The 16,431-nt window shown below is 40.3% G+C and overlaps 1 protein-coding gene and 1 non-coding gene across 4 annotated transcripts in view; both read left to right on the top strand.

Annotated features, from left to right (window-relative positions):
- The window catches only part of LOC137993176 (sushi, von Willebrand factor type A, EGF and pentraxin domain-containing protein 1-like), a 109,172-nt gene that overhangs the window by 25,124 nt on the left and 67,617 nt on the right, over nt 1-16,431 (top strand). For all 3 annotated transcript variants that reach the window (XM_068838876.1, XM_068838875.1, XM_068838874.1), the window contains exons 24-40: nt 73-246; nt 384-557; nt 712-885; nt 3,868-4,041; nt 4,144-4,317; nt 5,033-5,206; nt 6,233-6,406; nt 6,725-6,898; nt 8,156-8,329; nt 8,510-8,683; nt 12,326-12,499; nt 12,775-12,948; nt 13,581-13,754; nt 14,110-14,283; nt 15,177-15,350; nt 15,737-15,910; nt 16,421-16,431. The exon at nt 16,421-16,431 is cut by the window's right edge and continues 163 nt beyond it. In XM_068838876.1, the coding sequence (XP_068694977.1) occupies nt 73-246; nt 384-557; nt 712-885; nt 3,868-4,041; nt 4,144-4,317; nt 5,033-5,206; nt 6,233-6,406; nt 6,725-6,898; nt 8,156-8,329; nt 8,510-8,683; nt 12,326-12,499; nt 12,775-12,948; nt 13,581-13,754; nt 14,110-14,283; nt 15,177-15,350; nt 15,737-15,910; nt 16,421-16,431 (2,795 nt within the window). The remainder of the gene's footprint in view (nt 1-72; nt 247-383; nt 558-711; nt 886-3,867; nt 4,042-4,143; nt 4,318-5,032; nt 5,207-6,232; nt 6,407-6,724; nt 6,899-8,155; nt 8,330-8,509; nt 8,684-12,325; nt 12,500-12,774; nt 12,949-13,580; nt 13,755-14,109; nt 14,284-15,176; nt 15,351-15,736; nt 15,911-16,420) is intronic.
- Trnaa-ggc (transfer RNA alanine (anticodon GGC)) lies at nt 2,984-3,056 on the top strand. Its single transcript has one exon. It is a non-coding gene; the product is annotated as a tRNA-Ala (tRNA).

Here is a 16,431-nt window from a genome sequence, read left to right as displayed (position 1 = left end):
TTCTTGTCTGTGTACTGATATCGTAGCAGCTTTAATTTCTGACTGATTCCTTTGTTTGAACTTGTAATTTAGCAAGGGACTGCGGCCCACTGTCATCTCCTATCAATGGATCTTCCAGTGGTCGCTATACGACATTCCCAAACTCACTATCTTTTTATTGCGATGTTGGATTCATCATGATTGGCTCGCAAACAAGAAGATGCAAATCAAATGGCTATTGGAGCGGAAACGAAACGTCATGTAGAGGTAATTCTCCAAGTATTGGTTATGTCATATATCATCACTATATCACCCTTAGTGCGACGCCAAAAGCCATTTATTGGTGGAAAACTAGTCTGAGGAGAATGCTGATGACTTAAGATTTTTGTCCTTCTCACAAATAGCTGTTGAATGTGGTCCTTTGGTGATGCCCACAAACGGATCATCTTATGGTGAACTTACAACCTACCCCAACAAGGTCTTTTTCCAGTGTGACGACGGATTTACTCTCAAGGGCTCGTCAGCCAGGATTTGTATGGCTAATGGCTCATGGAGTGGTATAGATACTTCTTGTGAAGGTGAATTTCTATAAAATCAATAGCCTATGCGACTAGTTTAATTAACACGGCTTTTTTCGTATTGTACACTATATTTAAGTGTTAATAGAAGCGGTGTGCGGTTGTTATATGTGCTCTCTTTTACTGAAACGATGCGTTTTAATTCCTATTGCAGCCGTAGACTGTGGTCTCCTGTCTCCTCCACGTAATGGAAGCGTTCGAGGTTCTCTTACCATATTTCCAAATGTGATTGATTTCGCGTGCGACAGAGGATTTACTCTTGAGGGATCTCCCTTAAGGTGGTGTCAAGCTAATGCTACATGGAGTGGAAAGACAACCAGTTGCAAAGGTAATAATTGATAGTTCTTTATACATTTGAATTGTTTTTTTGCCGTTACTTAATCTTTTCTAGATTAAAGCAATTGCTGTCACAGAATCTTCGAATCACAAACGTTTTACCATCACAAAAGGTCACAAAATGTATTTCACCATACGCTGTCCATTCTGCGTTTAGTGTTCATTCGATTACATAATTAGAAAAAAGACTCTGGCAAGGCACTAAAGAAACGTTGTTTAACAGGTGGCCTAGAGCATTATTAGGCATGTGGGGAGAGATTAAAAGGAAATAAAACATTGAGTTCTACCGTAGGAATCTAATCAGAGACAAAAGAAGAGCAGAAGAAGGGCAAAGGCTTGGTTGGACCAGTTAGAAAAAGGCACTGGTCTTTCCACAGAATACTTGAATTCCACAGTGGAAAAATGTAGAATGATGCCAATGATGCTCGAAGTATATCGAATATATATATCTATATATATGGCTTGTAAATGAACTCGCCACTTGCGTTTCCTCTCTAGTTTCACTACACAACGAGCCTTCAGTGACCAGAATCTACATTCCTAAGCATCAGAATTTCGTTCACTTGGAATTAAAACAGTCGTCATAAACCTGAATTCATACAGTCATGGCTAAGGAGACTTTAACCATTTTCAACACTTTCAACAAACTGTACTATTTGGAAGGATTAGCACTCTAAGATAAAACTGTCTGCAAAGTTTTAAGAAATTCTCTGGAGCAGATTCATAGCAACTTTCACAATTGGAAAAATTTAAGGTGGCTCTGAATCCGCTCCAGAGAATTTTTTAAACTTTGCATATAATTTCGTCTTAGCCTGCTTGTCACTCTTCAGCATTTTGGAGATATAAGCGCTTAAACACAAACTATAGGGCTTTTTTTTAATGGTTCTTTTTTCGTCATGGTAATTTATTACGTCACATTAATATGTACATCTTGTTAAGCAATTACTGGTGTTTCTTATGGTACCATAGCATTGTCGTTAAGTGAAACGTTGTAGAGTTAATCCTTCTAATAAGACATTCCCTTTAAAGTGTTGGAACCGGTTTGAGCCACCTTAAGGCTACAGTAGACCTTCACAGGCGAAATTTTTGCGATATTTTTTTTCTTGTCTCATAGCCACGGTAATCAATACTACTAAACTGCATTTTCAAAAAACAGTCCAAAATGTCAAACAAAACGCGAGTTATTAAAGAAAACATATTTTCGAGGGATCTTTCTCAGTCAGAAAAGGCGGGAAAAGCCAATTAGTGGTCTTGAATTTCAAGTAGTGTTGTTTGTTATAAAAATCAAATTTTACACACATTGTCGTCGGTTTACTCCCTGGGAATGACTTTTTCCTGGGAAGGGATAAACAAGAATAGCGTCGATAGCCGGTAAAACCTAATAAGAAGCGCGGCCGTACATAGAGCGGTTTTCAATTGAGTGTCGAAAGTAATTAGCGAATTACTTTAGTTTTGCATTACTACACTCAATGATTGGTTCAAAGTTCTCGCGCCATTTTTTCAACCAATCAGAAGTGAAACCAAAACCAATCGTGGCTCGCGCGTCCACATTTTCCCGCGCTTTGTGTCGGCGACGTGTAATTACTTCGAACTCTGATTGGTTTACTGGATTGTCTCCGTCCTTTTTGATTTGTCAAAGTAATTACTTTGGTTTTGGTTTTACGACACTCATTTGAAAACCGCTCTAACGAAATAATAACATTTTTGCGGGTTCGTTCCAGGGGACCGGAAAGTGCATTTCATAGCCTTTCAATGGGCGTATAGTTTATGGCTATTGCGCCTAACAAAGCGCGTTAGAAAGAATTTCGCAAAGGACACTTGTGAAGGTCTACGGCAACCTTAAGTGAAAGTACAACTTTTATTAAAGATTTTAGTGTATAGTTAAACTATTTTGTTTAGAATTTTAAGTCAAGTGGCTTAATAACCTAGAGCTGATAAAACATGTGTAGTGGTACAAAATTAACTTTTAAGCAACTTGAAGTCCGTTTTCCCATGATATTGATGTAAACTGATCACGTTGATGGGATTCAAAACAATTCATTCATCACGGGAAAACTGGAATCCACAAATGACCAGCTCCCATTGTCAGTGGCTTCATAGCTCAGTTGGTTAGAGCGCCGCACCGGCATCGCGAAGTCACGAGTTCAAACCTCGTTGAAGTCCTGAAAATTTCAGTCTTCTCTACGCAATTGTTAAGTTTGCGTTCACAACTGCGAGGGTTATAGTTTCACTTGACTTCATATCCGCAGTTCAATATATGATTCATTTCATATATCATTTCGTTCGTTGATTCATTCATCACGGGAACATTGGAACCCACAAATGACCAGCTTCCAACATAAGTGGCTTCATAGCTCAGTTGGTTAGAGCGTCGCACCCGTTGATGTCCTGAATTTTTCAGGCAATTGTTAAATTGTTCATAACTGCGAGGATCATAGCTTCACTTGATCACTTATTTTAAAGTACGTAGATGTTATACTCCCCATTGTTACCGTATGGTAGTTTGGAGAAGGTGATCACTTATTCATAGTATTTAAGTCTATAGCTGAGTGGTACCACGGCAAATCACTTGAATTTTTCGTTTACAAATATATTTTGCCTTCTGTATAATTTATTCCAAGTAAATTTGCTGGAACGTACTCACTACACCCGCGAGTAATCCAGTAACATTAGTGCTCGCACCAATCTCGACCCCAGAGCCCTTCTCTTGACTGAGGGCGGGAAGAGCTCTGGGGAACCCTGAAACAAGATGTCTTCTCATTGGTTTTCGTGAAGAAAAATCAAAAGCGTCTCTAATTGGTGCATTCATCTTAGCACGACGAGTGAGCAGGCGCTGTAAGGTTCAAATAGCCAATTTTTGGCTATAAGAACCCCACGGCGCATGTTCTCCTACTCAGAGTTTCCCATGCTCGGACATGAGATTTCGGCCGCATCTCAAGCAACTAATTAATGGCAATATGTTGTTTGTTTTTAGCCGTGTCTTGTGGTTACATCGCAATACCACAGAATGGGAGTAGACGTGGAGAGGAAATGACATACCCATATTCTGTGGAATTTAGTTGTAACGAAGGATTTGTTATGGTGGGTCCCCCAGTAAGGAACTGTCTGGCAAATGGGACATGGGATGGTCAAGAAACAATATGCAAAGGTACCTTAAATTTTCTTTGTTGCATTTAACATTGTTATATTTTTAAAGCTTGTTTCAATAGGACCTGCTAAGTTGGTCCTGTTTTCCTTTTCACTGCTTTAGCACAAGACTGCGGCCCATTGCCATCTCCTATCAATGGATCTTCCAGAGGTCACGATACGACATTCCCAAACTCAATATCTTTTTCTTGCGATGTTGGATTCATAATGATTGGCTCTCAAACAAGAAGCTGTAAATCAAATGGCTTTTGGAGCGGAGACGAAACGTCGTGTAGAGGTAATACGTACACACAGTAATGATCATACTGGAGATCTGCAGTAAGATATCATCTGTAGTGCGACGTCGTGAAAAAAAAAAAGCAAATGGCGGTGAAATTACGATGAGAACCACATTTGTGACTTACCTTTGATGCACAGTTGTCGATTGTGGTTCTTTAGTGAAACCTCAAGCGGACCACCTTATTGTGAACTTACAACACACCTCTGCAGGTTGTATTTCTAGTGTGACGACGAAATTTTCCCAATGGCTCTTCAGTTCGGATTTGTACGGCCAATGGCTCACGGAGTGGCCAGTTTTATTGACAAGAACCTTTTCAACATCGTTAGTCTCTATTGTTGCGCGTTTACTAAATAGTATATAAGAAATAGGTTTTGTGTTTTGATCGTGGTGAAGTAGAGTAATATTAAAATATTATCGTTAGTCTCACATTTCTGTCTGTTCTGGTTTAGATCGCGACTATTTTAACCAGAAGTGAAACACCGATAGACAAGAGATACTATTTCAATTTAGCATCGTGGGTCAACTGATGAGCGGAAAAATAAGTTACTGGGGATTGCTCATTTTGTACCATCGCACCTTTTGTCCCGTCGCATGAGACAATTTCTCCCATGAAAACACAAACAAACAAACAAAAAAAAGCGACGCAAAGTTATTTTTTAAAACACTTACAGAAACTGCAGTATTTTAAAATGCATTTTGATTCCTAATCCAGCTGTAAACTGTGGTCAACTGTCCCCTCCACGTAACGGAAGCCTGCGAGGATCTGTTACCGTGTTTCCAAATGTGGTTGATTTCGCTTGTGACAGGGGATTTACTCTTGAGGGATCCCCCTCAAGGTGGTGCCAGGCTAATGGTACATGGAGTGGAGAAACAACCATTTGCAAAGGTAGTTGTTGAACTGCGTTTTTGGTTTTATTTCATCTTTTCTTGATTAAATCAATTCCCTTGACATATTTTAAGCCCAAAGTTCTGTTTTGCCATTAAATGTATTTCACCATATGCTATCCATTGTGCAATTAATATCCATTTCATTCAATAATTAGAGAAAAAAAAAAGCTCTCTTGGGCACCGTTTCGGATTTTTATCGAAACATTCCAAAGTCTCAATTATATATAGGAATCTTGAACAAAAATACACGTTTCAACTTAAATGAGGTTTCAAAGTCCAGAATAAAACTGTTTGAGATGCACAAGCTTTCTTTTCCATCACACAAAACGCCCTAGTAGATCGAGGGCAGCTCGTAACCGGCGTCCTGGCTCAAGAAAACTCAATTTTAACTGTTGATGTGTAGATTCCCTTTTAGAACAGCTCCAGTGGACAAAACGTGTACACGAGGTCTCGGAACAACTCACACGATCTTTAAAAAGTTATAGGTGAATTGGAATCCATCACAAGCCTTTTAACATCATTGGACAACATTTTTCTCACCCCAAAGATTCTGCGCCTAAGAAAAAGGGTAGTTCACGAAATCCAATGCAAGGGTTGTGATGAGTTTTACATTGGGTAGCCAGCAAGGCGGCTTGTAGTTAGATTCAGTGAACACGTTTCGATCACAACATGTACAGGGACAACAACGGCAGTGAGGGACTACCCCAAGAGTTCAGGCCATACCCTATACATGGTTTCTTTGATGCTTGTGAGAGAAGACGACATGTTTAATCAAGAGAAGAGTCAGGCAGGCAATCAAAGTCTATTGTCCTGCCCCAACATTGAAAGGGGACTCCGGTTACGAGCTCCCCGTGAGTTGCTGGAACGTTTTGTCACGTGATTCACATTATAAATCAGGCTTGAGCGTCTTAAAACGTTTTCTCCTGGAGAGAATTTTGATATGACCGGATCAAGGAGCTCCTTCTTTGCCAATTCAAATGCTTGTATTTTTGTTTTAATGGGAGTAATACTTTTCTTTCTGTAGCCAAAGATTGTGGCTCCCTCTTGACTCCAAATAACGGATCCCTTCTTGGGAACGAAACGACATATCCAAATAGTGTCTCTTTCAGTTGTCACTCAGGATTTGATATAATTGGTACTGTTGTGAGGACATGTCAGGCAAATGGGAGATGGAGTGGAGAACAACCTAATTGCAGAGGTACATCTTAACTATTTTAGAATTAGTTTATTTCATGAAAGGTCAAACAGACAAAAAGGTTAAAAAGATGATGGCTTCTTTGCTTTGATTCACAAGGGCCGAACAAAGAACGAGCAATTTAACTGTAAAATCTTAACGAATAAATCATATCACTGCTTCCCTTGTTTAAGAAACAGTACCCTTTACGGTTGGCATTATAAGCGGGGAAACCCTTTGCTAATTTGATCTCCTAACATGTGTATGTATTACAAAAATAAAACTGGACAACAAAGTCAGGAAATATTTGGTTCCGCCACTGTTTCCCATTATTTTACACAGCTGTGGATTGTGGGCCTTTACCAGTTCTTCTCAATGGTTCTCATACTGGCAATCTAACAACTTATCCGAATAAAGTTACATTCCACTGCGATAATGGATTTCTACTCAGAGGGTCTGCATTGAGATTTTGTGATACGAATAGAACCTGGAGCGGAACCCAAACCGCCTGTGAAGGTAAGGATGATTTGACTATTTGCACGAAAAAGCCGTCGTTCATATAATGCTGATAAGAGAAAGCACACTCGTGATGTGCTATCAAATTCTCTTACAGTAGGGATAATTAATGTACCTCATGATACACCATTGGATGGAATTCAAACGAACTGCTTAACTTGATGAAACAAGTTAATTCTTGAGAAGGAATGTCGTTCGTGGCTCAGGGAAAGCTAAGCTACAGTCATCTTCAGAGCAGAGTGATAGTGTGCAATCAGTCGATCGATTAAATAATCTGGTCTCTGAGATGAATGGTCACCAAAACATTGAGGTATGCCTCACCCGATGGACAACCAACAACATCCCTTTTTTGCCTACCAACTTGAACTGCTCACGTACCAGGTTACTTATGCGAACAAGTGACTACACACATTATGTCTTCATTCTGAAAATGTCTTAAGCTCAGTTGTGGAAATGTCAGTCGCAAACAGCAGTTCGTCTCCAGACTTCATTCACACTGACGATTCCATCGGGAGTTCAACTATCTCCCATCTTTACATGTGAACTGCTTAGATTATGAAATCGTGGATGGTTTACATGCATATTAATTTAGTGAAATACGATCGTCTGGGTGAGTGTAGTTATGAGAAGGACTCTTTAGGATTAAGGTAGCTTCAGCTGAAGTTGGCGAATCATCAGTCACTGTCATCTCAATATCTCTAAACAGTCCTTCTCAGGACTACACATACCCGGACGAAGCACTTCACTAAATTTACGACTAGATAATAGCTTCTTGGTCAGCGCATTCAGCTATCCATTTCTTATTATCATTGTATGAAAGCAGAGTCCGATGCTACTTGGAAATGACAGTAAGGACACATGTTGCTCTCACCAGACTTTACTCTCTTCCAGTACCTTATGTGTTGACTCTGGCTCCCTATCGGTTCCACTTATAGCAGTTTTCAAGGATCTCTTGCAACATTTCCAAACGAACTTGAGTTTAGTTGTGGAAAGGCTTAATTATAGAGGGTTGTGCTATAACGTTTTGTTTTCTTGAACAGTAACACTAGGTGGATAAGATTTTTACTTAATTAGTTGATAGACCTATCTCCCCAGAAGTTTCTGTAGCTCAATGGATACAGAAACGTCGGACTGTGGCACGCTTCTCTTCGGTGCGAATCCTGCCTGGACCTCTGATTTTTCAGTAGTCCTTTTTCCCGCTGCCAAGCAGGTAGCTTGTACGCATGTATGTAAGTGTGGTGGACACTTTTGTTTCAGCAAGGGATTGTGGTTATCTTCCTGTTCCAAACAATGGATCCATTACTGGAAATAAAACAACGTATCCTAACCAACTGTCATTTTCTTGTGATGATGGGTTCGATTTGATTGGATCAAGTGACAGGCAATGTCAAGCAGTTGGCAAATGGAGCGGAAAACAGCCTCATTGTAAAGGTAATGTATTTTGCTTCCTCATTAAAATAGTCGCTTATTACGTTCTCGTCATATCAGACAGAACTCCTTGTGTGTCACTCTGGTTACTCCTTCCCATTCAGTTTTTGACACGATAAACACCACCGGTGGCAGTTTTACCGGATTTTCTGGTCTTGAATAAAATATTTTTGAATTTCGCAGCTGTTGATTGTGGTCCTCTACCAAAACTGCTCAATGGCTCCTACGCGGATGGATTGACAACTTATCCTAATAAAGCGACGTTCTCTTGTGACGAAGGATTTTTGTTGAGAGGCTCTGCAGAGCGAGTTTGCCAGGCTAATGCAACATGGAGTGGAACTCAAACAAAGTGTGACGGTAAGGTTGTCTTTTGTAATAAAACCATTAACTGACATTAATTTGGAGAAACGTAAACGTGGCTGGGTTGCATGTTCGAAGAGCGATTAGTGCTAACCATTGGTTAGTCTTGATGGTAGAACTTAACACTTAATGAAGTTTGAAGGGACCAAGGACGGATAGCCCCTGGATGACATTTTCATTGGGAGAAACACTTTTTATGCCCTGAGCGGGATTTGAACCCACGTCCCCCTGATTACCGGTTGGGTGTGATCACCACTACACTATCAGAGCAACCATGCTGGCTAAATGGGAGGGTCTCTCGAGCCAACAGCGCATCTCTGCCCCCCAGGAGGATCACGAAAAAATAAAATGGATTCACAGTCCAAGCCTCGGCGTAATGTAGTTAATTAATGAAGTTTAAAGGGACCAAGGACGGACAACCCCTGGTTGACATTTCATTTGAGATCCTCCTGGGGGGCAGAGATGCGCTGTTGGCTCGAGACACCCTCCTAACATGCATACAAGTTGTCTTCTTCTCTCTCGTCCGCCTGTGAATCGTCGTTCCTGTCGATCCAGTGTCATTAAGTTGGAAAAAAACAATGTCCTGGGATAACCACGTAAAATCCCATTCGCTATCTGGGATGAAGCCAGCATGGTTGCTCTGATAGTGTAGTGGTGATCACACCCAACCGGTAATCAGGGGGACGTGGGTTCAAATCCCGCTCAGGGCATAACATTTTTTCTCCCTATGAAAATGTCATCCAAGGGTTGTCCGTCCTTGGTTCCTTCAAACTTCATTAATTAACTACATTTCGCCGAGACTTGGACTGTGAATGCATTTGTGAACCTCCTGGGGGCAGAGATCCGCTGATGGCTCGAGAGACCCTCCTAACTTGTAAGCAAATTGTCTTCTTCTCTCTCATCCGCCTGTGAATTGTCGTTCCCGTCGATCAAGTGTCAGCTAGTTGGTGAAAAACAATGTCCTGGTATATGAATGAAGGGGTAGTTTCTAAAGAAACTGTGGTGCTGCGTCGGTGGGGAAGTAGTATACAAAAATTTGGTTTTATCAACGGAGTTGATAATGTAAATTGGCCACCGTACAGAGATTCTAAAAGCTGACGTTTCGAGCGTTAGCCATTCGCTCTGACGAAGGGCTAACGCTCGAAACGTCAGCTTTTAGAATCTCTGTACGGTGGCCAATTTACATTATCAACTCCGTTGATAAAACCAAATTTTTGTATAATGTCCTGGTATAACCTCGTAAAATCCCATTCGCTATCTAGAATGGCCATGTAGCCAGCATGGTTGCTCTGATAGTGTTGTGGTGATCACACCCAACCGGCATTCAGGGGGATGTGAGTTCCAATCTCACTAAAGGCTTAAAACGTTTTTCTCCCATAGTCGTAAGTGTACAAATAGCGACAGCGAACTACTGACTGATCCATTTTGAATGAAAAACATATTATGCTGTCGCTATTTGTACACTCACCACTTAACAAGTATAACTGCAGACAGTACTGTTTCGGCCTTCTGGGCCTCATCAGAGCAGTGCTGATGTCTGGGATGGAGGTTGAGCTTATAAAGCCACCCCAAATGTCCCACACATGTGGTGCATCTAAGCCATGCCAGAGTGCTCAAACTAGCGAGCTAGTGAGCATGCGCAATTGCTAGCGGCAATGACTCATCCCAGTATATAAATCAAAGTTCGGCAAGTGGTCGTCAACACCCCATTCCCATATACGTACCAAATGCAACTAGCAATATGTAGGCTCCTCGTCGACTGAATTTAAGGTAAGGTTCCGTAACCACAAGTCGAAAATGCTTAAGAACGAAAGAACTTGTGAATTGGCCATCCATTATAACAATTCTGACCATGAAATCTCTCAATCCATTTCATTATCATTGAACAAATTAGGTCTTCCTAGAATTCTTTACATCTTGGTCAATTATTTCTCACTAGGGAGGTCTATTGGACGGCGCAATTATTTACCCTTAATCCCCATGGTCTTAACAAAAGCCAGGAATTTAGATCAAAACACCGTAAACCCATTGACTCCCGGGGGTCCCCATTGACGAGTAAAATCATCTGGCGTTAGACAGAGTAAAATACTAAGTCTGGCCGGTTTAAGCCGGTTTGGGTGTTAAAGAGTAATTACAACGATTGAGTAATTTGATTTGCCATTATCCCATTATTACGCATTTCATTAACTATCGTTTTGGATTTATACTACTACAGTAATTAGGTTCCATTTCTTTCGGGTTTTTGTCACTTAATTGTATTCACATCAACATGTTATCTGTATTAACCTCTGATTGTGTAATTATCTTCACCTTGTAATTTAAACCTTTCAGTGCTGTATTATGAAAATTTTGCTTTGTATAGACCGAATGCATAAATGGCGGCCGAAAATGTATTCTTTTGTTCTTTTGTATTTTGTACATGCAAACGAGGCTAGTGCGTCTAATTAGCAAGCAAACAAAAGAATATATTTTTTGGCCGCCATTTATACATTCGGTCTATAGAGGTCGATGTTCGTCTAACCTACCACCACTGTAATATAGCTTTTTAGTCGTTAGTTTTTAACCCGAGGAAGGCCGAACGGCCGAAGCGTCGTATTAAACTTATCCAGACCAATCAAGAGTTGGTCTCTTCGTCGAGTCTTACTCTGATATATATTTGCTTCGTAGGACCGTGTCCCACTATTCAGGATCTTTCAATGATTATTATTTTTACATGGTGGTTTGTAATGCTGCTCTCGCACGTAATTGCGAATTGAATATTACAATTTTAATTAACATTTCTTTACAAGGAATTTGTTTGCATGCCGACAGCCGCTTGCTAGTTCTGATCGATTGTTGAGCGTGGAGAGCTCCGGGTGACAAATTATACAGTATTTCTCGAATGTACGTAAGTTTCATCTTCCCAAAATCTTCCACGTAATGTTGTAGCTTACTTGAGAATTTTTCAGCCGCCACACATATTTACTTAGTTCTGTCTGGTTGCTGTGCACCACATTTTTAAAGGACTGCTTATGGTTGGCAAATCTAGCCTTGATATCGCTGTCAGTTAGCCCTACGTAATACTCATTTCCCTCTCTTTATATGACTGTTGCCTGGTATATTATACGCTTTGTTAGGTATTGGTTGTCTAGAGGTCATTGGCCTGTTTTTTTCTGCAATTGCATGATTTTTCTACACTGGCTACTTCAGGTTCTAGCGCTTATTGTCAATCATGCTTTTGACATTGGGCATGCAACAAACGCCGATCAGAACTAGCAAGCGGCTGTCGGCATGCAAACAAATTCCTTCTAAAGAAATTGCAATATACAATCCGCAATTACGCGCATGAGCAGCAGTAAAAACCACCATGTAGAAATAATAATCATTGTAAGATCCTGAAGAGTGGGACACGGTCCTACGAAACAAATTTGTCGATTACGAAATGTAGTCCATTTATCTTTACTAGTATACATAACTCTAGCTTCACTAGCTACTGTGGACTCTGCGAGGGCTTACTGGCATCCTACATTCAGTATAGATACATACATAGGCTTATTGCTGAATATTTAGTTCTTCTTTCCCTTTAATTTCATCGCGTCCTTTAGACTTCCTTGTTGCATATTATTTGTTTCTGTTTTAATTTATTTTTATTTTTTTTAGCTATTGACTGTGGCCCATTGGATGCTCTTTCAAATGGTTCATCCAGCGGTGATTTAACAGTTTATCCTAACGGAGTCCGGTTTTCTTGCGACCCTGGTTTCTTGCTGGTCGGTTCGTCTAAACGAGTCTGCATGGCAAATGGAACATGGAGTGGCTTTGAAACTTCTTGTAAACGTAAGTTACGAGAGCTGTAAAACGAAATTGAGACTTTCTCGTTAACATTCTTTGTTACAAACCATTTCAAACTCTTACGAACAGATGTATTGATATTCTAGGCGTTTGTTGACAGTCTGCAAAAAAGACACTAATCGGATTTAAGTCAACTCGATTCTCTGACACAGAATCTACATTTTGGTAGTACTAATGTGTTTTGACTTGTATATAAAACATGAAATGAGCACGCCATCTCTTGCTCAAAGAAATTGACTTGTTTTTGATTTGGACTTCAGCTGTGGATTGTGGGGAAGTCCAAGTTCCTAAAAATGGATCAATTCACGGAAATAGCACTACGTTTCCAAACAAACTACACTTTTATTGTGATGAAGGGTTCGTTCTGAAAGGATCCTCTGTCAGAGCCTGCCTGGCTAGTGCAACTTGGAGTGGAACAGAAGCAACATGCAAAGGTTTGCAAAATCTAACAAATAAGTAAAACTGAAAGAAACCCTTTCGATTCGCACATTCTCTGAATATTTCAGCTAGGAGGCCCTCCCGAGGGGGAGGGGGGGATCCTTGTTCCCTTGAAAATTTTGCTTGTGTTCCCTTGTTCCCGAAATAACTTCCAACCTTTTTCCCATTGTACTTATTGATCTCTAAAATGGTTTATGATACCTTGTTCCCTAAGATATTTGTCTTTTGTTCGCTTGTTCCCCGCCTGTTCTCTGGGAGGGCCTCACCTATATATTTTTGGATTTTTGCCAAAATCGTCGATATACTTTATTTACAACATCTCGCCATATTTGAAGTTTACTTGATACTTGATAAGTTAAGGAAAACCATCCATAATAAATTCAAATGACCATAGAAATAAATCGTCAAACATTCAAGATGTGTCTACCATTGTTATTAGCTTCAGGTATTCAACAACTCTTGTGTAATAAATTGACACGCGTATAAAACAGCTGGCAACCTTTGACCGCCAAGCAACGAAATGGAGGTGTTACTGACGTCGGTCGTGGTCACGACGTCCATAGCATATAGGTCTTTGTATCTTTTTACACAATGCCAGCTCAGGTTGTCCTTCGTTTTGCAATTGCAGCCAAAGATTGTGGACCTCTAGATGTCCCACAAAATAGTTCAGTGTTTGGAAGGCTAACGACATTTCCAAATGAAGTCAGTATTCGCTGCGATGAAGGATTTATCATGACTGGACCAGCGAAACGAAAATGCCAAGCCGACGGAGCTTGGAGTGGAAATGTCACATTATGTACAGGTACAGGCAGGGCTACTGTAACACTTCGCACAGTTTCCTAGAAAGGTTGATGTTTACGTTTTTGCCGGGCTATTGGAGGAAAGTTTCCGATAAGCTAAGTATATTCCATAGAAACCTATAATTTTCTACTCAACAAAACCCGTATTATCTGCTTGGAAGACCTCGACCCTGGGACCCATCTTTGCAAAGACCCAAAGCCCCGGCCCGACCCTGACTGAAAAAGGCCATTTGATAAACTTCAATGTATCAAGTTCTAAAAAACTGGCTCAGCATGGGGGATGGACTATAAAGCCAAGGACACCAATAGCTATCTTTATAATTCCAATCGGAGTTGTAATATGCGATTTTCTATTAGCTGTTGATTGTGGGAGGCTGCCAGCTCCAGTGAATGGAACTATACATGGAGAACAAAGCACATATCCCAGCACCTTGCAGTTTACATGTAACGAGGGGTTCAGCTTACATGGCCCCGTTTCGAGAAACTGTCAAGCAAATGGGACATGGAGTGGAACTAAAACAAATTGCCAAGGTATATTTGGTCTCCAGGCATGTGAATCTACCTAATGACATGATGAGAAAACACGTTTTGTCTCAGACCTCAGTGATGCGTTTGACATATACGGGGAGAGATCCTTTCAGTTTTAGGCAAAAACTCACTTCGCTTTCAACTTGTCCCCCATTGCTTTGATTTCAACCGTAATGCTTTTTTAGTGTTCACATCGTTTCTGTGTGGAATAGTTCTGGATATTACATGAATGATGGAAAGGTGTAATGAGCCCGTGGGAAGGATATGATACAAGTTGCTTGGCAACTGGGATTCGAACCTACGAACTCCGTAACAGCGGTCTGATGCTATACCCATTGAGCTAATAAAACTCGGATTTTGGCCTTACGAAGTAAACATTTAACAGATGTTTGCCTTCAAAAGGGTCTCGGGGAATCTTTAGATCAGCTTTCCAAAAAAAAGTTATTATAATTCAAAGTTCAGCGACATACATTTATTGGATTGACTTGGCGTTAGGAATTATATCTTTAAAACGAAAAACAAATAACTAAAGCCCGACACTCTTTTGAAGGCAAACATCTGCTAAATGTTATGCAGTCATTGTTTACTTCGTAAGGCCAAAATCCGACGTGAGTTTGGTGCATTTATAAAAATCGCTTCATTTTGCATTTACTGATTGCATTAAATTTTAAATTCAATTTCACCAGTTAAAAACATATTTCCACGTCATTCTTGGTTCTGTAACCTTTAAAATGATGTATAGGTTTAGGCACTGTTGTAAATTTACCGCAATGCATCGGCGAACCTGTTCCGTAACCTTATTGTTATTGCCAACCCAGTTCAGCTGGCCTGAGGGAAAACCTTTCAAACTGTCTCTGTAGTTTCTAAGCCAGACTGGTCTGTATTTCAATTACTAGCGAATGATTGCGGACCCTTGATGGCACCCAAGAATGGATCGCTTTTTGGGAGTAAGACAACTTATCCAAACAAGATCACTTTATCCTGCGACGAAGGTTTTATTCTTGTCGGATCAGCTGTGAGACAATGTCAAGCTAACAAAACCTGGGATGGACTGGAAACTCTTTGCGAGGGTAAAAGAAAGCAGTTATTTAATTTAAGGGATTAGTTACTGTCACACTACAGCTGATCTCATTCCCTGACAATTCTAAACGTACTTGCTTCATAGCGCAATATCACTTCATTTAGCTTTTAAGCAAAGACTTCTGAACGTTAGTTGTTTGCAATGGCCAAAGGTTTATTTCCAAAATCATACGATTGGAAAGCCGACTCGACAAAGTTTACTTAGCTTGCTTTTTTTTTTATTAAGGCTGGATATTGGCATACAAGTATTACTATATCGCAGCTTTAAATTCCTTCCTTTTACAACAGACTGCTTACAAATTGTTTATTGGTGCTATCTCTTCTAGCAACCCACTTTGTCACTTGGTTCACCATTATTTTTCTCACTTTTTTGAAGCAATCGACTGTAGACAATTGAAAGCACCTTTAAATGGCTCATCATCAGGGAATCTAACATTCTTTCCCAACGTAAAAAGTTTTACTTGTAATCCTGGATTCATTCTGGATGGCTCCAAAGAGAGAGTATGCCAGGCTAATGGGACTTGGAGTGGACTCACCACCTCATGCACTGGTTAGAAAACCTGTCACACTCTTTTAATAATTCCATTTATATGACAACCTTGACACAGTGGTGCACATCAAACCTTTTACTGATCTTCAATTACTGAAAATCATAAAGGCCCTGGTTCACTTTCTCCAGTTAAAAATCAATATCTTATTGTATGAGTATGTTTGTCTCTTTGTATGAAACATCATAACACGCAACATCATTTTACATCCATCCTACGTATTCTGCAAAATGACTGCACTTACCTGTAATAAAGACGGACGGTCGGTCACCGCATGAATAGGGAAAAAACACTGAATATGTGATTAACCACTCCCCTAGGGACTTTTCAGGATCATTGTACAACACAGTGTGGGACAGTTTGCATTTGAATGCATTTCTGGCGCATTTGGCAGCCTTGCAGTTTGTAATCGTAACTGAATAACAAGTAGTTTATACACCCCCCTCCTTCCCAGAACAGAATGAGTGACAGACCACTCCTTCAGTTTGAGTTTTTGTATATATAAACTTTAGCTATCGATTGT

This window comes from Montipora foliosa, chromosome 2 (assembly GCF_036669935.1).
Source record: "Montipora foliosa isolate CH-2021 chromosome 2, ASM3666993v2, whole genome shotgun sequence".
Lineage (NCBI taxonomy): Eukaryota > Metazoa > Cnidaria > Anthozoa > Scleractinia > Acroporidae > Montipora > Montipora foliosa.
Note: the sequence above shows the minus strand (reverse complement) of the source record. Positions and strands in the feature narration are given on the sequence as shown.